This window comes from Lytechinus variegatus, chromosome 19 (genome assembly GCF_018143015.1).
Source record: "Lytechinus variegatus isolate NC3 chromosome 19, Lvar_3.0, whole genome shotgun sequence".
In the NCBI taxonomy this organism is placed as follows: Eukaryota; Metazoa; Echinodermata; class Echinoidea; order Temnopleuroida; family Toxopneustidae; genus Lytechinus; species Lytechinus variegatus.
The window spans coordinates 23,101,038-23,123,010 of NC_054758.1; the positions used below are offsets into that span (position 1 = coordinate 23,101,038).

General features: G+C 36.6%; 1 protein-coding gene across 2 annotated transcripts in view; it reads left to right on the plus strand.

The window, feature by feature from the left end:
- The first annotated feature begins 2,772 nt into the window (after window positions 1–2,772).
- Window positions 2,773–21,973, plus strand: part of LOC121405782 (DENN domain-containing protein 5B-like) — a 78,740-nt gene continuing 59,539 nt past the window's right edge. For both annotated transcript variants that reach the window (XM_041596733.1, XM_041596734.1), the window contains exon 1: window positions 2,773–3,036. In XM_041596733.1, the coding sequence (XP_041452667.1) occupies window positions 2,940–3,036 (97 nt within the window). In that variant the 5' untranslated portion in view covers window positions 2,773–2,939. The remainder of the gene's footprint in view (window positions 3,037–21,973) is intronic.

Consider the following 21,973-nt stretch of genomic DNA (forward strand, 5'->3'; position numbering starts at 1 on the left):
TATTACATGCCCTCCTATAGAAAGAAGACATGATTTACTGATACATGTGATAAAAGAGACAGTTTAAGTGAAATTAAAAGTAATGAGAGAGTTGTTGAAAAGTGATATCACACATCTTAGTCGCGTTGCCAATATTCAAATGCTCATAACTTTCTCATTATTCGTCTGATTTTTCTGAAACCTTTGTTGATCTGTTTCTTTGATTTCTCTGTTCACGCAAGCTATCTTGTTCCAAAGGTTTCATTCTCCTTAAGCCCGCGCTTCGCGCTTGCTTTATTGATTTTTTATGACAAAAATTTTAAGAATGCCCATATTCTAGGTCGAAATCTGAAACACACGCGCGCATGTTTATTCAGATATGCTGCTTTACAGTGCGTATCAAAAAAAGTTTACACTTTGAAAAAGCCCTGGGAATTAAAAAATATACAACATGTGGGTAATTTTATCACATATTATCTTGGGTTTGGGTCTCATCTATCCAATGAAAGTAAAAGTTTTGACAGAATGTAACAGTTGAGTGAGCACTGTCCATTTTTGTAAAGCTCGCAGAAATCTGTTTGCGCAGAAATGCTCGTTTTCACGCTGTGTCAAGGGGAAAGGTCGAAATCAAACTTACCCTGCGAAACATTTCTCATAAATTTCCCTCGGACTTTTGGTCAATTGAAATAAAAGGGATACATTCAAGCATTTGGTAACAATTTTTCCACCCAAATTGAAATTTCAACACTTAGTAAGCACAACCTTTACCCCTTTTGTGCCAGCTGGATCTGAGGACATAACTGAATCTGAATAAAAGTTTATGTCAAGCATTTTCACCTTTTTTCATTAAGTATTTATCATTTTAAAGTGGGTTTACATGTCATTTCTCATTTAATACTTGTTTCTCCACACTTTTCCCAAGCTTGACAATTATTAACAAAATTAAAATCAATCCTAAGCCATTTCATGTAAATCGCAGCTCAGTGTAAAGCAAATATCGTCACGATGGCCTCAGTGCGTGGGGGAGTGGGGCGCAATGCACCCTTCGAAATGTTTTGGGCAAGGAAACAAGTTAAAAAGGTAAAAGATATCTTCAAATCAATTTTGCTAGCTAAATTCCACGTGTTCTTCATGATTTAGGTCTAATTTTATTCGCATAACTATTTCAAATTTCTGCGCAAATCATTTTTCACAAACTTTTCAAAAGTAAGTGGTGCTCACTCAAGCGGAAATATTTTTCGACAATTATATCGTCATTTGCTTAAATGGATCTGTACCAATGTTAAAATGTTGAAAAATTTTCAGGATATTACAAATGTATAATTTTACAGGATTTTTTCTAAGTGTAAACTTTTTTTTGATACGCACTGTATATCCTCGATATAAATCATTATCCATTTTCATATCACAATATAAAAAAAAATCTGCTCGCGCTTTGCGCTCGTATTATTAATGTTGGAAGATTTCCAATTACTCATGCATCATTTTCATGATTAACAAAACATGAATAGAGTGTCCCAATTTTGTGTAAATCTCGATTTTTTCCGCTTGCGCTTTGCACTCGCATCAATTGTTTACTTATATAGGCCTAGGCCTACTTATCCTTTTCACGATTACAAAAAGTGCGTAGAATTTCCATTCTTCAGGTAGAACTGCCAAAATCTTCAGATGGCGCTTTGCGCTTGCATTATTTTGATTGCTAAAATATGATCTTCATTGCTAACTGCAAGCAGCCGTTATCAGATACTTTTTGATCAGATTAAAACGTTTATTAAAAATTTCTGCTCGCGCTTCGCGCTCATATGCAGTAATTATTTCAAATATTCTTTAAAAATTGCTAATGAATGCTAAATTTTTAAATAATGATTTAATTAATCTAAGATGATAGTACTATGATAATAAATCAGCAGTGATGGTGAATTAGAAAAACTTGATTTACAGAAATACCAAAAGTGGATTTAGCTCCTTTTGGAACAGAACTCTTCACATTTAAAACATTATCCAGTTTCAGATTAGAATGTCAAACATTTTCTGCTCGCGCTGTGTGCTTGCCTTATTAATATAGGAATATCCCCAATTACTCATCCTTTTTATGATTTACAAAACATGAATAAAGCGTTCCGTTTTTAGGTCTAGGCCTATACTGGCTAATTCTTGAATTTTTCCGCTCGCGTTTTGCACTCCCATCAATTGTTTAATTAGTTATATACTCATCCTTTTCACGATGACAAAAAGTTCTTAGAATTTCCATTCTTTAGGTAGATTTTTTTTTAATTATTTGATTGTTTATATATGTAACGTCGTCATGACTAACTGCAAGCAGACCTTTTCGATCAGTTCAAAACGTATTAAAAATTTAGCTCGCGCTTCTCGCTCGCACTATAAGGATTATGAGCTTATTATATATTTATGTAGAAGTGACTATTAGGACTACCCCACTTCAAAGAAACAAACAAAAATTAACTTCGAGCGGCCGAATGGAGAAAATATGGCTGAACAAAAATTTCACTCGCCCCCCCCCCCCCCCTTATTGGCGAAGGCTGGATCCGCCCCTGGATTAACGTTAAACTTTTCACGTGTATTCCTATTATATTGAAATTCCATATCAAACCAACAATATGTAATTTCTTCCTACCCATTCCATTTCACCTGAAAGAGAGAAAACAAAATCCTAAATAGGACACGATTTTTAATATTAGAATTAAATGTTTGACAATATCATAATTTTTCTTTTCTTTTTGGAATTGGACGTTTCGTCAACACCATAATCATTGTTCGTCGAGCTAGCTATCTAGCGAGCTAGCTGCGCTGCTGAGCTTTTGTAAAACTACGCAATCAGGAAACGAAATACGTTATGATGAACTCCCAGTCTCACGAATTGTTCAGCGTTATTTCTTTTACAATGGTTTTACGCAAGTAAAAATCTAATTGCAGAGGAACAGAAACTTTCCAAGAATATCATGGGTTCTACTGGCCAGCAGGGAGACCGTTTTGTGGATTATTTCGTCGTTTGCGGCCTCGATCCGACGAATGCATTGGAGTTGGACCAATTGGCAGGTGAGTCTATTGTCAGTGTGGTTGTTTTTGTACGGACGTCTATAGGCATGATAGGCGGTTTCAAACCGCCTCGATCACAAGAATCCCCGTTAAATTACGAGAACTTTTTAAGGCTAAAAAATAGGGCATAATTGTACTTGATGCCCCCAGGGGACATCAACGTTTTACCTTGATTCGCGTGGATCCTCGACCCGACCTTGTTTACCATCGGCGAGTTGATATCCATCCGCGCGTGATTCGGTTGATCGCGCAACAAATAAAGTAATTGGGGGCATCAAGTGCAAGTAATATAAGAGAGACGAGCTATAGCTCTCAAGGTTACATTAGCTTTCAAGGTTAATTTTGCCAACAAGGTTAAATTTGGTTACAAGGTTAATTTTCTTGAAACTTTTGGGGGCATCAAGTACAAGTAATATAAGAGAGTTTATTCTCTAGCTATCAAGGTTAATTTAGCCAACAAGGTTAATTCGTTTCGACGTTGTTATGAAGGCTTGCGCGGCTAGAAAATAGAAAAAGAGGGGAAAATGGGGTTAGTGGAATGTAAACTTCTGAATAAACGTGCTGAATAACTGGAAAATTTGGGGGCATCAAGTGCAAGTAATATAAGAGAGACGAGCTATAGCTCTCAAGGTTACATTAGCTATCAAGGTTAATTTTGGTTACAAGGTTAATTTTGTTGTTTTTGGGGGCATCAAGTACAAGTAATATAAGAGAGACGAGCTATAGCTCTCAAGGTTACATTAGCTATCAAGGTTAATTTTGCCAACAAGGTTTATTTTGGCTGCAAGGTTAATTTTGTTGAAATTTATGGGGGCATCAAGTACAAGTAATATAAGAGAGTTTATTCTCTAGCTATCAAGGTTAATTTAGCCAACAAGGTTAATTTATTTCGACGATGTTATGATGGCTTGCGCGGCTAGAAAATAGAAAAAGAGGGGAAAATGGGGTTAGTGGAATGTAAACTTCTGAATAAACGTGCTGAATAACTGGAAAATTTGGGGGCATCAAGTACAAGTAATATAAGAGAGACGAGCTATAGCTCTCAAGGTTACATTAGCTATCAAGGTTAATTTTGCCAACAAGGTTAATTTTGGCTGCAAGGTTAATTTTGCTGAAATTTTTGGGGGCATCAAGTACAAGTAATATAAGAGAGTTTATTTTCTAGCTATCAAGGTTAATTTAGCCAACAAGGTTAATATGATTCGACGATGTAATGAAGGCTTGTGCGGCTAGAAAATAGAAAAAGAGGGGAAAATGGGGTTAGTGGAATGTGAACTTCTGAATAAACATGCTAAATAACTGGAAAATTTGGGGGCATCAAGTACAAGTAATAATAGAGAGTTTATTCTCTAGCTATCAAGGTTAATTCTGTCAACATCACGACTAGGATTACTTGCCGGATCACCGCTTTCATCAATTTTGGGGGCATCAAGTGCAAGTAATATAAGAGGATAGATGAGGAGGCAAGGATGCGCGCTCATCTAGATGCACCTGTTTGCGCATTTGCGCTAGTGCAAACCGGAACTACTTTCTATTATTTTTTTTAAGCGAGAAAAAGAATTGTTTACATTTCGGAATCGAAGAATCATTGAGAAATCAAGGAGTAACACGAGGTAAAAACGTTGATGTCCCCTGGGGGCATCAAGTACAATTATGCCAAAAGTACCCGTTAATTATTCCTGCATTCACACCGCCCCGAAACACATCCTTCGGGATAAGTTCCCGAAGTTACGAGCATGCGCAGTGTGGTCTGATAAGCAGGCAAGGCGGGAGATTCAAAATCACTTGCCCAGCAGCCACCCACGCCGCCGCGCCCAACGACACGCTGGGATAAAAGTTCCCGTAATTTGCTTTCACATCGCCAAAATACCTGCGACCTTGGAAAAATCCCCACGAAAGTTCTCGTAATTTCGCCAAGTACCTACTATTTAGCGGGTATTTTCTTTCGGGGAAATTACGCGTAGTTTGCTTTCACATTACCAAAATACCTGGTATTTTCTGATCGGGGTAAATTTCCCGATCAGAGAATACCTGGAACTGGCGAACTTCGAGGCGGTCTGAAACCACCTTATGTAAATCTGAGGGGGGCCGGGGGCTTGGCTGAGGTTTTCTCCGACTCGAGTGATGAAGTTCGTGCATCCATCCAGGCCCAGGACAGATGCTAGACTCCGTGGGCGGAGTAACTTAGCCAGGAGGCTCCTAACAAGTTCGAGAATAAAAATCATTTACTAACGTATGCTAACTCAACTGGCTCAATCAACGCGACGGAGCCAGGAAATAGGAATTCCTTCCCATTCATCTGCATGTCACAGTGAACAATTGTGTACAACGGATAGCGGAGCATGTACGTACAGTAGTGAGTAGAGGCTGAGGCGCACAGCCAATATCACTCATCCAATGAACAAGGTTATAATATAACCTAGTCTTGAGGACGCAATGATGATGATTTTTTTAGATATGTCTTACATTTCTTCATCATTGACGTCTTGACACTCTCTCCATAATGCCTTCAGCGAACGACCAAAACAAAGATGGATTTCCCCCCAAAATCCATCTTTTTAAACCGAAATGACTAGAATTTTGTTAATTTTATTAATTCTTACACCTTCCTACGCCTAATGCGTAGGAAGGTTTTAAATATTACTTTAAAAAATGTAAAAAAATGAAGATTTCTTACCCAACTGATGCCGCGTAGACCTCTCGTTCCACATGTAAACAACGGAAATACAATAGCGTCGACCCTTGAACCGCTTATGTATGACGTACTTCCGGAAAGCAATGCCGTCTTAACGAACAATTTAGAGATAAAAAATCTTATTTGACAAATATCAAAATTATTTCGTGATCATAAATAATTTATATATATTGATATGAATTATTTATGATCACGAAATAAATTTTAATATTTGTTAAATAAGATTTTTTATCTCTAAATTGTTCGTTAAGACGGCATTGCTTTCCGGAAGTACGTCATACATAAGCGGTTCAAGGGTCGACGCTATTGTATTTCCGTTGTTTACATGTGGAACGAGAGGTCTACGCGGCATCAGTTGGGTAAGAAATCTTCATTTTTTTACATTTTTTAAAGTAATATTTAAAACCTTCCTACGCATTAGGCGTAGGAAGGTGTAAGAATTAATAAAATTAACAAAATTCTAGTCATTTCGGTTTAAAAAGATGGATTTTTGGGGGAAATCCATCTTTGTTTTGGTCGTTCGCTGAAGGCATTATGGAGAGAGTGTCAAGACGTCAATGATGAAGAAATGTAAGACATATCTAAAAAAATCATCATCATTGCGTCCTCAAGACTAGATATAACCTTGTTCTCGGTTATATCTCCATGTGTGGCAAAATAAGGTTGGCAATGTTTGGCTAATTTTCTCTTTTTGTTTGGGGCAAATGCTTGATGTTTTTACACTGACAGTTTCCATTACACCTAGCAACTTGGCTCTTATTTAAATTTGATAGTTTAAATCAATTTTTTATTAATTAAAAGTAGAGATCAAAAAATGAAAATTTTCTTGCCATATTACTTTAAACCCATAGAGGGCGTACACAAAAATATGCCCAAAATTCAAGTTTTTGAGTGCTCTGGTGAATGCAAAAATTATTCCCAAGTTACTAATGAAAAAAAAATTGCAACTGTACAGAAATTAGTCATTTTGGTCACAAAAGTGATATTTTAATGACTTTTTAAAGTGTGTGCTCTGGACAACATTGGCATACCATAGTCCTACCTGTAGATTCCCCACAGGCAGGGTGGTAGCAGTGAACAAGTGGCCAATATTGGAGACTGTCTCCAATGTGGGAAATTATCTCCAATATCAGAGACTTTTGTAAAGAATTTGGGTAGGCCTATCCAATTTCAGAGGCAGTCTCCAGTTTTGGAGACTAATTTGCTTTGGTTTACCTTGGCGGCAAATAAAAATGTGATAAGCAGATTCCTCATGACAAATTACCCCTTTTCACCGTCTACTTTAAAATTCACCGTCTAATTTTGTTTTGATAACGATTTTGGTTGTCAATCACACACAAAACAAATGGGCTTCTGACCTCAGTGAGACAAAATTTTGGGTGGAAAAAATCATGCTTTTGTTGGTGTTGTTTCTTTTGTCCTTTTGCAGAGCAAGTCTCCAATGTTGGAGATTGTCTCCCCTATTGGAGAGAGTCTCCCATATTGGCCGTGCGCCTCTACTGACGTAGCGGTCGTGTACATTTTTGCTTATTACATGACGTCATCCAGCCACTGCCGAGAACCAATTTATGAATGAAAATATAGTTAGTAAGCATGCGCAGTGCTAGACAGCTGGCAGCCGTCTGTTTCGAGGAGTTTTTTAACATTTTTTTTTACTTTCTCCTCGTACACAGACGGCTCGCTATCGTGCAGCCACCATTAGGGGACTTGCAATGCAAAATCCCCCCGTCGGGGCTCTTCAATTTTTGTCTTAAATGAATAAAAAAATTGACAATTATTGCGACCAAAATGCAAATTAATATTCCCTCTTGGCATTAATTGCCAAAAAACGGAGAAAAATCAAGTTAAAAGGAACAAAAACAGTGACTTACCTCGGCTGTCACGCAAATTCACTTCCCCGTTTTGTCCGATCTTAAGTACATAAACATATGGCCATTTAGTCCCCTGTACAGATCGCGCTAGAACTTCGGTCTCTGTATTTGGTGAGTGAAGCCAACGGAGTTCAGCTGAACAACCAACATAACAGAGACCGAAGCTTTTGGTCTAGCGCAGTGCAAGCCTTTTATTTCCCCACACAGAATTCCACCAAAACAAGTGTGCAATTCCCTATCACTTCGTACCAAAATCGACCTAGAATTTTCACTTTCCTATATTTTATATGAATTATGAAAGGTATTCTCGGAGGATCTATTTTCTCACTGATACCGCACAGGTAAGCGAATTTTGATTACTTCTCGCTTTTCCGTCAAAATCTTACGAATTAGCGTCTATATGTCATCGTGTTCGTTGGAATTTGTAGAGTCTATCGCAACGTGCACAAAGTCAATTGGCTTCCGGGTTTCGGAGCGTTGCGTGAATATGCATGAAATTGCAGAGTTTCATTAATTTTCGATCGATACCGGAGCGATCCGATCACGAACCAAGACAACGTGACCGGATATCGTTATCGCTATCGATACTTCCGCACGCAGTCCGAAGGAATTATTTTTGGGACCACGTGGTCATGACGTGATCTGCGCAATTGACCAGTCAGCGGTCTTCGAATCGCTGTGCGGAGACGATCTATCCGTTGTACACAGTCTATCCATATGGACAATTGTTCATTGTGCGTGTACCACCCCAAAACCTGAAACTTTCACCACCCCCGAGATTTCTACTTTCCTTCTGAAACTTGATCTAGACTCTAGCCCTAAATCATGTACATGATATTGATTTTATGTTTAAACAAGAATTCATAAAAAAAGAGAAATGCTATGAATATGAAAAGACGGGGAAAATTTGCTTGGCGACAGCACGCAAATGAATGGTGGTACAAGCAGATGAAAGGGAAGGAATTCTTGGCTACGATGAGAATATACGTTATGATTAGGAGCCTCCTGGCTAGGGGCACTCACATTGGTACAGGGAGTGCCGCCTTTTTCAGACCTAATTTTCAGTTCTCTACTCTAGACCTAGACAGCTAGAAGGCGTCTGTTTCAAGGAGTTTTTTTTATACATTTTTATTTTTTTTAATTTCTCCTCGTACAGAGACGGCTTGCTATCGTACATCCACCATTGGGAGGTTAACATTACAAAATCCCCCCCCCCCCGGGGGCCAGACAGGGTTCATCGATATTTGTTTTTATTTCATGAAAATATAAAAGAACTGGACCAAAATAAAGATTATTCCATTTTGGCCTAAATGCACGAAAACAGGTAAAAATAAACTTAAATGAAGGAAAAAACAGTGACTTACTTCAACTGTCATGCAACTCCCAATTCCCTGGTTGATCTGAACTTAATAATACATAAAACATATGGCCATTGAGTCCCAGATTGAGTTACAACTTTGGTCTCTGTAATGAGTGGAGCCAACAGAATTCAGCGGAACAACCAATTACATATTAAACAGAGACCGAAGCTTTTGGTCTACTCCAGACTCTACTTCGACCAAAAGCTTCGTTCTCTCATGTCTCTGTTGTAATTGGTTGTTCCGATGAGCTGAACTCCATTGGCTCCACTGCACTGACTATCGAATGTTTTTTAACTTTTTTATTTATTATTCCCGTTTGGTGCATTTTAGGCCAAAAAAGAATAATCTTTATTTTGGTCCATTTCTTTTTTTCTATATTTCTTTAAAATAAAGACAAAAATCAATGAGCCCCAACAGGGGGATTTTTCATTGTTAACCCCCTAATGGCGGCTGCACGTTTGCGAGCCGTCTGTGTACGAGGAGAAATATAAAATATTGAAAGTGTTTAAAAACTCCTCTAAACAGACGGCTGCCAGCTGTCTAGACTCTACTACAAGTAGGCCTAATAGGCTCCAAATGACAAAAGTTAAGTTCAGAAGCCGCCGAGCCCCACTCAATGTCCTTTGTTATGAGGCATCTCACTCTGACAGTTCCCCAGCCCTGCCAAAATTGTCACGCGCAAGCACCTCATCGCATGCAACTTTCTACATAACTAGTAGCCGCTCCATGCATGACTAGTCAGGAGGCTCCTAGAGAGTAAAAATCATTTACTAACGTGTGCTTACTCTCCACGGAGCCAGGGATTGCGTCCCATTCATGTGTGTATACCGCAAAAAACTGAAATTTTCGCCCCCGAAATTTCTACGTTCCTTCGACATTTAAAAGATCTAGCCCTAAATCATGTATTTAAATGGGATACAACTTCATTTCTGAAATTTATATGACATTGATTTCATTTTTGAACTAGAATTCATTATTAAGACAAGAAAATATGTTTACGTCGCCATCTTGTTTCTTTTTGTACAAGACGCATATCCTCTATACATATGTTTAGCACTCTCAATCCCACTAATTGCTGTCTATGTCCTGCAGCTGCTGTCTATCCCGCGGGGGAAGTAAAAAAAAAATGTCCCCTTTTTAATAAAGCAATGTCATGATTCGTCTCAGTTTATGAGGATATCCTTGTTTTCTTGGACAATTTTTGGACCATCTCCTGTACACATGATCTACTGCACTGATAAAGGGTACTGTAGGGAATCAATGGACAGCAACCGGTACATGTAATGTATGCCTACAGAATTGAGGGGTAAAACAATCGATGCATTTGATCTGTTTAGGATGGATTAAGAAAAAGAATGGCAGATTTACACTTTTCAAAATGTTGACAAAGAACAAAAAAAATTATCAGCAATCCCTTGTCACATCAACCTAAATGTACATGTAGTTGAGATCTTAGTTTATTAAATGCTTTGTTTAACAGAGTTTCTAGTGTAAAAAAATATACCAGTATTGAACAGAAAACTTACGGTACTCTAAAATATATGGAAATACCAGAATGTATTAATGAGGTTACCAATGGAGCAGGTGAAGGTTTGTGTAATTCTTGAGAGTCATTGGATTATTCAAAAGTTTCTTGTAACATTACTCCCTGCATTACTTCGTAACTACTATATAAAGAATAAGATATGAATTCAAGTTGTCTATCCAATTTTACACTTATTTTTGTGCAAGAAGCAGCAAGAGGATAATGTATTTAAGAAAGAAATAGTTTGGAATTTTTGCTGCATTTATGTACATCGTTGTGGAGCTGAAAAAACAAAGAAGTGTACTGGGCCAAAATCCAAAATGGCTGCCAAAACACCCCAAATTTCTTGGGCACAACTTCTTTATTTGGTGGTCTTTTTCTCTGGTTTTGGTGTTTATTTGTTTTGGGGGCCAGGCAGTTTGTTTTTCCTAAAATAAATGCTTTTAAACCATAGAGTTTAAAGGTGATTTTACTTAAATTTTTCAAATTTTAGAGCCTTTCTTCAGCCAAAAAGTAGGTATCATCGTCTTGTGGTTCTTGGATATTAGATGATACCAGTTGAACAGTAGCAAGCAGCTTCATATAGCTATACTGCTTTTATTCTTATAAATTGGTGTTTACAGATATTTAAGGATGATTTCATGTCACGGGAATGCTTTTCCGATCATTTCCTAGTTCTTTCTTTTTCCTTTAGATGTACAGTATCTTTCTGGCACTTCCCCCCTTAGTGTATTCTGATTATATTCCCTCTATCTTTAATTTTTTTGGTTAGTTTTCCTTTATCTTTCTTTTAATTTACCCCATTTCTCCTTTTCAGATTTTCTCATTATTTATTCTTGGCCTTATTTGGATGGTCTTTCTTCAACTTCCTTGTTATTCTAGATCATCATTTCCTAATCTTCCTCTACACCCCCACCCCATCATGCTGACTGTCTTTCTAGCCTATGTTTTGTTATCATCCCCTATTATACTCAAACAAAGATTCTTGCTATCTGATTGGTTGAAAGGTGTTCAATATTTGGTCCATTCTTTGCTTCGTGCATTTTTAAGTTTTTGAATTGAACGGTGACCGTGCATTATTTTTTCCATTGCACTGTACGCTAGTGCTCCCTCAGTATAATCATGTGTATGTCTACTAATACCTTTTTATGTATTTGTGTGTGTGAAGTTAGCGCAGATCAAACTGACTGTGGGCACTTGACTCAGATCCATGAAGCAATGCGCGTCACAAAACAATTTACCAGTAAAGGGCTGATGAGCTGTCGATACATGGGGGAATCCACTGTAGGCCGACTAGCAATTATTATCAGAGAAAAAGTGTTGATGGAAAAAGGCCAACCTAATCTTTATCTATTTTATTCCTTTTTGTACATTTTTAAAAACGTTGTAATTAATATAAAACAAATAATGTAAATACAATACATAGTACAGTGAGTATTTGTACATGTATACGATGAAAGATAAAAAGTTCCATTACATACACATTCATGATTATTTGTAATTTTGTATACAATATATGTACATACAGTATTGCTGGTTTATCTTTGGTTATTTTTTGTTACATGTTCATTCTTCTAGTTCTATCTTGTTGTTTTTTCAAGATTTCTGATGGTACATGTTTTGCTGGTTCATTTCTCATTCTACAATGTATTTTTCTTCATTTTCACACATTTTTTTAGTGTTGTTTCTTTGATCTCTCCTATGTACATGTAGGCTATTTGGTATTTTTGGTATTGCAACTTGGCTCTGCCCCTTGCAGTGTAAACATGACCAGTGTTACATCCACATGTACATTGTAGCTGCACAAGTGTACACTGTATTTACAGATAGTCCAGAGTTACCAAGTCTCACGCATTATGTGTGAGACTCAAGCATTTTGGACTCTTGTTCATCCCCTCAATTCTCTGTCTCACGCAACTATCACAGCCTATCCCCATATACATTGTCTGTGATCTCACTCAGATTCACAGAAAATCTCACGCATAGCTGGTCTTTGAACTTGGCATCTCTGATAGTCAATCATGTCCTTCATTTGACCTTCACAGACAAATAACATTGATTGACCTTTGAACCTACACTGTACATGTATGTTTTTGTGTACACCTTACATGTCACTGGTAGTACCATCATTTCATATGACTCATCTGTTAGCACTATAAACGAAAGAGTGAACGAGTCATCCATCGTACACTGCCATCTGTCTTCTACAATATGGTAGTCCGGACTGTCAGGTGTACAGTGTACGTACATGTACATGCTCATGTAAGCCTATGGGGCCACTGTCATGACATCATTGTAGTGATCTGTTAGGCTCAAAATTGTTGTCAAGTATTGTAGAAAAGTTTTATATCCCTAGTTTGTTGTGCACATAATGAATAGGAATTTGATAAAAATGTGTATAATACAGGAAAATATTTTGTAGGATGGATGTATTGTACTGTAGGGCTGGAAATAATACTTTGCTCGGGGGGGGGGGGGGGGTAAATCCCCCAATTGTACAGTGTAGTTTTTTTTTTTTTTTTTTACAAAGTCAGTTTATCTTGTCATGTTGAAGAGTATCTATTCACCCAAACTTCAATTTATAATGTTGCCTATACAGTGTACATGTAGTTGGTCTTATGTGAAAAATTGAAATTGAAATGGTGGAAATTTTGGATATCGGTTGGCAGGAGCAAGTAATTACAGCTTACGTATCTTTCAGATACATGTACTAATCACTTATTAAACGTACAGTGTTCAAAGGTCTATTTTGCATGTACATGCACATGTACAAAGAGATAAATGAAGCACTACACTACATGTAGATGGAATACATACAAAATATGTACATGTATGTGCAATACCTAAAAAAAAAATATCAAAATTTATGCAATGAATTATTGTGCTGAAAAGAAAAAAAATCAATGACCACTACGCTTGTATAAGCTTACATTGCCTCCATGTAGTTTTTGTATTGTGTTCCTTTTTTTCTGCTGATTGGCTTTTCAACTCCTGCATTCTACATGACTTGGGTTGTTGGTCTTTTGTACATACATGTACATGTATGCAAACTTTCGTATGTAGGCACTAAATGTATGTACATGTAGCTTGGTTGGTGTAGGAAGGGATAGATAGTGACACATGACATTTGCTCTGGTCTAGACTCAGTGGGCATAGGGTTAGAAATTTTAGAATTAGGATTGTATTGAGTTTTTGGTTCAAAAGAATGTGATGATCAGCATAAGGATTACATGTTCATGTACATACACCCGTCTACACATGTACAGTGTAGTAGTTTTGGAGGTTAGTTTTTATGTTATGCTTAAAGGGGAAGTTCACCCTGAAGAAAACTTTGTTGCAAAAATAGCAGAAAAAATAGTAAACAATATTGGTGAAGGTTTGAGGAAAATCCGTTAAAGAGTAAGAAAGTTATTAGAGTTCAAAGTTTTGGATTTGTGACGTCATAAACGAGCAGTTCCCCCATGTGTTATGTAATATAAAATGCATTAATTTCAAATTTTGCATGGTTCCTGATGACTTAATTTTGTTTTCTATTCATGATCGGGTGTGAATGATTTGTCTATTGATATACAAAAGGTACAGTGAAATCCATTTTCAATTTTCTGAGAAAACGACATTTCATTGATTTTTTACCATTCGCTATGTAGGAGTGCTGCTCGCATATGACGTCACAAATCAAATAATTGAAATTCTAATAACTTTTTAATTATTTGATGAATTTTTCTCAAACCTTCGGCATTATTTTTTATTATTTTTTCTGCTATTTTTACAATAAAGTTTTTGTCAGGGTGAACTTCCCCTTTAAAGATAAATTCCAGTTCTGGTAACGATCTCAAAATGACCTTTTACAGAATCTAATATAATGACCACCCAAGTGTCTGTTTGTATGAATAAAAAATATGTGCCAAACGATTCTGGAAGAAATTTTGTAATTGCTGAGAAATAAGCAAAATAAGCGCGGATTCGGTCACTTCCGTTGGGTCTTTATTCCAGCAATAATAATACACTGTCCCACGTGTGCCTACAATATCTGTGTTGGTGATCTTCAGTGTGAACATTTTTCAGCGTAGATTTCAAGATTTCACAAAGTTCAGTTCATGTAACTGTACAGTCCAAGAATTCGCGCGCGTTACGTATGGGACATTTCAGAGGCTTCAATGACCTGAAAAATAGTGTTAATTGACCTTGATTAGATTGAATACCCTCATGATGGTAGACATCTAGGAGAAGAATAATCATGGAAAAAATGGTGGCATATGACCTCGACCTTGACCTTTTAGAGAGAAAAGATGGCCCGTTACGTATGGGACGCAGAAAAAAGACAATTTTTAAAACAATTTTTACAAGTTGAGAATTCTCTGAAAGTATTTCATTTGACAACTTGTGACTCAGTGTGATAGAAGTCACAATGCTCTAATATATCTAAGGCAAGTTTCATGTCATAAGCCAAATCCCTCTAATTACAGACTCTAAAGTACCAGGGGCCTGTTGCATGACGAGATGAGCGATATGTAGGAACGTCCTAGGACCATTCTTCCGAGATAGGAAGATTGGCGACAAATAAGCGCTTTCCGTTTCACGAAGGCAATTTTGTCTTCCAAGTCCGCGACATCGTTTTATATCGATAGTATCTGAAAAATATTTAGTCTTCATCGTCACCTGAACCTTTTATTTCGGAATGACGAGTTTTCTTAAAATCATTTATTTCAATAAAAAGAGATCAAATGATGTTTTATTTATTACTGATTGTAGAATTGATGTATGGAGCTTACTTTATGAAGTAAAAAGAGAAAAAACTTTAAAGATTCACAAACATAACTGAATAAAATCGAAGTTTTCATTATTTCCCTTATTTAGAACACGGTGTCCTTTTAAAGACACCTTTCATTGATATTTCAACGAAAGAGACCCTTGCCCGATATAAAAATTGATTTAACTTAGTAATTTAGACATTTTAGTAGTTCAATATTCTATATTTTATAGAATACTTATATATGATGACAATTTTGCAAATTATGCGTTAATATGTGATGTGTTGAGGTAAAAATAGGGTTTGAATGGTGTAAACAAAATCAACAGTGTCTGATTGTATGAGACTAAAAAGGAAAATATGAGAGGCTGCGTGTGAAATATGTAATTTATTTATTTTATTTGTCAGATATAACGCAAGAAATACAAATGTGAGTGTTTAGAGTATAAACATACCTCAGTTGCATGATGAGTATCCGAAGACAAGGAAAATATGAACATTGCTGCAAACATGGCCAAGTGAATAAAGTAGTGCTATGCAATAATAATTAAAAACATAGAAAAAGCTGTGTAATCCGCAATGGAAAAAATACCGTTAACCGGAAATAATGCTAAAAATTACAACGATCATAAACGTTGGTCATATTTAAAGTTGATCACTGAATTAATGGAAATTTATATAAGAATATAAGGTTTAAGAATATACAAAATATATATGACTAACATGATTCTTTTGGGGCCTACCCTGCGATTTGAAATGCGCCTCTTCGTATGGACTTTTCATAATCTTTTCTTTGTGAACTTATCTTCATTTATATGATTGTGATGGATTCGTAAGCTATGGGCCTAATCTGTATCTTAAATTCAATTAGCTATTTCTGCAGATCTTTGTTTTGTTACATCTCAACTTATCCCAAATCCATTCAAGAATTAATTTTCATTGATTCTAATCAAGCTCATCAAAAATATTTATTAGAATAAAAATAAATGATTTAGCATGTTTAACATCTTAGTTTTGTGTCTTTTTTTTGCTGAACGTTATAAACACGTTTTTTACTTAATTACTTTTTAAGAAATTTGTTTTCATGTTGTTTAATTATCTATATTGAGAAAGCATAAGGAGTCAGAGAGGGAGTGCAGTCCATTTAATAGTTCAAGTTTATTTATTTTTTAATGGAAAAGGGGTGGGGATAGGACGTATAGGGAGAATAAAAGAAAACATATTTTGAAAATATTTGGGCTTACATTACCCTCAGAGAAGTTAAAATGACTTCCGTTTTGGTCGTCTTGTCGACCTGAAAAGTGATGACAACTAGCCCCCATGTAAAAAAATAACTTGGCGCCATCCCAGAAAAAAAAGCATCAACCCCCTAAAAAATATGTTTAAAGGTGATATGTCAGTTGGCTTGCCGTAACCGCATTTTCTCTCATTGCCGACGGTGGCGGGCGGTGTGCAAAGAAGATCATGCCTACGTAGGACATGTCTGGAGGTGTCTTTCCAAGGACCATTCTTCGTATCGCCCAAATCGGCTTTGTGAAACAGTTGAGCGATATCTCGTTCTTACGTAGAACGGTTCTACGAAAGACCATTTCATGCAACAGGCCCCAGAGCTACCAAGTCTCACGCATTATGCGTGAGACTCAAGCATTTTTGACTCTTGTTCACAGAGATGCCAAGTTTAAAAAAAATGTAATGCGTGAGATTTTCATGACTCGGCGGTGACTCGGCGTCTCTGTGCGCGCGCGGCCAGTACTTACACTTAAAAGGCGCGCGCGCGTTTGAGATATGGGCTTCATCATGATATCAATCCATACTACAAATCCATGCGATGCACGCACGCGATTCATCGTATCACGTACTAGCTGTGAGCTCAGTGCGCTGACTGCATTCTCGATGCCGGGGTAGACGTGACGGCGTGCAAAGGCGGTCGGCCAGTGCGTATAATCTAGTGAATAATGCTACTTTTTCTCGTTTTTCTGTCGGGTCCCGATGCGTGAGAAAAATGGGTGCCATGCGTGAGATCGTGAGATGGAACCTAGATGCGTGAGTCTCATGCACAATGCGTGAGACTTGGTAGCTCTGTGTTCATCCCCTCAAATTTCTGTCTCACGCAACTATCACAGCCTATCCCTATATACATTGTACACAATGTCTGTGATCTCACTCAGATTCACAGAAAATCTCACGCATAGCTGGTCTTTGAACTTGGCATCTCTGCTGTACTGACAATTACATGTAAGCCTGGTTTTACAGACTTTCTCATGAAATCAGTGTTTACTGCAACTACATGTACTGGCATTTCTCTTTCAGGTGTAGATTTTGCATCGGAGCAATAATTATCACAGGAGCGAATATCATGAAACCAGGCAAACTACCTACATGTAATTTTTTATGGTTGAGGTACCTTATCCCTGGCTACCTACATGTACGGTTTTACACAAAAAAAAATACCAATAATGATGACTGTAGTTTTGTCCTGATGATCTGATGAGATTGTAGAGTAAATGAGAATGAAAGTGTTTTTTAATCAAGTTGCTTTCTCATCTCATTAGCAATAGCCATACTATAGTAGGTATGATGACGTACAGGGATGAGTGCACTTTTACATTTAGTCTCTCTGTTCATTGAACTCTCCCCATAGAGCAATAGATTTTTATCCATCTCATTCCAGAATGAAAATATGCATACAATGCGCTGAGTGTGTGCATAAGAAGTGGGGCAAGCCCTTGCATACAGTACATGTGTAGGCCTTCCTATAGATCTCAGTACATGCTCTAGTCCTTGAAGGATGTATTTTACACACACATATCTACATGAAACATGTGAAGTCTGATCATGCATCATGTACTTACATTATAAAAATACATTTACTTATTAAAAGTAAAGCGTATAAGAGATTGGCACTATCCTCACAAATTATGCAATTTCTATCTTGATGAAAACTGATCTACAACAGAAGATTTTGACTGCTAGACAGAGAAGTTCTCAGTTTTAATAGCATCTACATGTATAGGGCTTATTATGGGCCTATAGGTATGTGAAGAATACAGATTGTGCTTGCATGAAGTTGGTACATGTACCTGTGTGATTTTTTTTAGACTCGCAAAGTAAAATTTAAAATACCTCGTATGAAAGCATATTCATTTTAAAATTGGTCAATTCCAGCCAAATGTTGCATTTTTCCATTTTCAAAAATTTCTTTTCGGAGCAATTTTGTTTATACTGTTTATAAGTATACAGTTTAAGGTTTACAAAAACACACTTATATTTACTATACCCTCATTCATTCATAAAATACGCAATGTACACTCTGTTGCATTGTGGTACTAAGATTTCATAGAAAATGTACAACTTTCACCCATCCTTGGCTCCTGGCAAGCAAAGGGTGCTGATGAAAAATCCCACTGTCCATGTGACCTCCAAGCAATAATTTACCATTAGCTGTATTGTTTTACACGCTGCAGTGAAACTATGAGGCACAAAATACATTTCAAGGTGTGTATGTTTGATGTCCCATAAGTCACAGTTTTGAGCATTAAGTTTCCCTCATATGCTGCCATAGACTCCTGGAGACAAGTATTGGACTTTTTTATCTACCATAGTACATGCTTGCTTCAACAAATCAAGCTGCATCTGTATTGGACTTGAAATAGCTATACTGGGGGGACATACATTTCAGTCCCATAAGTCACATGTCCCATAAGTCACATATACAGTTCGTAAACCATGCCACCTTAAAGCTGTCCATGACAGCAAAGAGAGAGACAAGAATGCTTAAAAGCTGGAGAACAGTATGCTGACTGTCAGAAAAAACAGTCTGAATATCAAAGGCAGTGCATTGAACAACAAAAAATAAGTTTGCATTGTGTGCCCAGTCCAGAAAGAAGGAGAAAACTGAATATGATCGCTAAAATGCAAAGCTGAGTGCAGGTGAATTGGGTTTGTTTCACCCTAGCTTTTAGTCATTTTTTAGGTCCAGATCATTCTCTTGGTTTTCTTGTCCCCTTAGAGTGTGCATCAACTGTTTTACATATGATGTGAACTTGGTATATACACATAGTTCCATGGAAACTATTAAAACCTATGTCAATGTCCCATCAGTCACAAATTTTGTAGTTGAGCGACCCTCTGGATCCTGTCAAAATAAGAGCACCAGTCCTCAGATGCATTTAAGGCTACCATGAGCAGAGCTATTAAAGCCCCTGTAAATGCCAAAAAATTGTTCAGAAGCTTGCAATCAAGTTTTCTCAGAATCATTCCTGCCGCCTGCCAATAGAAAGGAACATGCGCATTTAAAGAGGACCAAAGGGTGGTGTCATAATGTCATGAACATCGAATCGCCGGTTCTAAACCTAGTCGCAGCTGCATGATCGTCTTACACATTTGTATTTGCAAAAATAATGATTTGTGTTGTCCTTGGTTGTTACCATCATTCTGATAGTCTTAAAGGGCACTGGTTCATAAAGCTTTTCGTAACTTAAGAGCGACTTTAAGAACGACCGATGATCCTTGTGGTAAATGTCATCATAAATTGGCAATGTTTTAGCATATAAGAAAGGATCACTAGTCATTCTGAAAAGTTGCTCCTAACTTACAACAGCTTTATGAAATGGCCCCAGGTTATTTTGTTTAGAACCAGGCCGCCATTACACCATGACAACTAACATCACTTTGGTACTCTACAAATGATGATGTCCTTACAGGCATTCAGAATTTCTATGAAAGAGATGACATATCAACCCAAGCAGCTGGCAAAAAAAGAAGTTGTGATAGGGTGCATCCCCATGGTATATTTTTTAACCAACATTTTTTGTATTGCCTGAAGTGTATAGTTAATGAATCTTGATGTTCCCTTTGTCAAATCGTGTCCCATGGGGTTCCAAATTGGCAATTTTGGCAGCCATCTTGGATTTTTCATGAAAATCAATTATTTTCATATTTTTTGCACAGACAATGGTAAATCTTCCATGTAAATGAATACACTTTTTACTATACAAGTATACATGTACATGCAGTTTAGATAGTAGAAAGCGATTGCAACTGTTTTCTAGACAGTCCAGTTAATGAATTTTTTAAAAAGAATTTATGCCAAAATTTTAATATTTTTTGTCAAAAATTTGCCTGTGCACTGATATCCATCTGTTTTATCATAAACATCAACAGCTAATGAAAAATATGAGCATTTGACACAAAAGAGAGTATGTTAACAAGAATATTGATTTACTTCATGGCAGCATTAATGTCTTAATTTCTCACATGTAATACACTGTAGTGTAAAGGTCATTTTCTTACCATACTGTATGAGACAGATAGAGAAAAGCAACATTTATTTGTCCTATCTTTAACAAATATGTCATATCATTATGTCCCATCAGTCACAATTGAAAGTGTGTACATTCTTTCTAATTGTTCATTTTTCATCTGTTTGCTAAATATTTATGATTGTAATTGTTTATTGATTATTTTCTACTTATTTGATTACAGTTCTTAAAACTTGATGACAAGTTAGGAAGCTTTTTTTTGGTTAATGTTCCCTTTATATAAATGAACTGCGTGAAAAGATGTTTCTGCCCTTTGTTGAATTTATATCTGACACAATGGCATGAATTATTAAGGGTGTCATCTTATTAGGAAATATTTATTCATGCTGAAATTAAGTTTGACTTAAAAAGTCATCGCGAGGAAATGTTAATTCCATGAAATGAGATAGGGTCCCATCAGTCACATTCACTTGTCCCATAAGTCACACACGATTGCACACAACTACTGAAACAAATGAAATGAATCAAGTCCAATTCAAGTACTGTTAGTGAGCCCTATCACTAGTTAATCTCCAAGCCCAAATCTAAAAACATTGTCATAAAACTGAGATAGATATGGCACTTTGAACAAAAGAGCCCAATTTGTGTGGTCCATCAATGTCCCATAAGTCACAATGACATTTCTGAATATCTAGCACCCTATGCAACCAAGCTGAAAGCATACATTTTTGTATATAGTAAGTTTAAGTATTCTTCTTTCAGTTTAATAAAGTAAATCCATGTTTGTGCAGCTACTATTTCAGATATGCACCTCAGTTATGTGGAAAAAAGTATCAAATGTCCCATTAGTCACAATGGAATTGACCAATTACCATTTTTAACGGGAAAACAAATACGTCTTTTGTTGACTTCTTGATTGTGCTATTTATGTAGATTGCTTTTGATCAAAATTAAATATCTCATGTTTTAATTTCTTTTTAATATCAAAGTTTTTAGAAATGTACAATGTAATACTGTAATTAATGGGATTTTGCTTAGTTGTATGACTGAGTAATAATTTACAAAGCATGCATGTTTACAGTGTATGAATGTAAATTAGGGAATTGTCCTACATATATACATGTACAAAGATGTAGAGCTTTATTGAAAAGAAGGTTCTACTAGGGAACAAAGAGATTATAAAAAGAGGAAATGAGGTGGAAAGGCAGATGCTAGCTTGAGATTATAAGGCCTTTCTTCCAATTGAGAGTATTGATCATCATCATAACTGTCAATCCTTGTTCAGCATCTCATTCACATTGACTTGTCATAATATGACAATCTGCAAACAAAACATGTTTACCTGAAAGAGACTACCAGTAGAAGTTTGGTTTAGTATCAAAGTTACTGGTAGCATTTTATTGCAGTAGCCCAATTACTATTACATCATAAGAGTCTTATCTGATAGTATATCTATTGATATTTGATGGAAAGC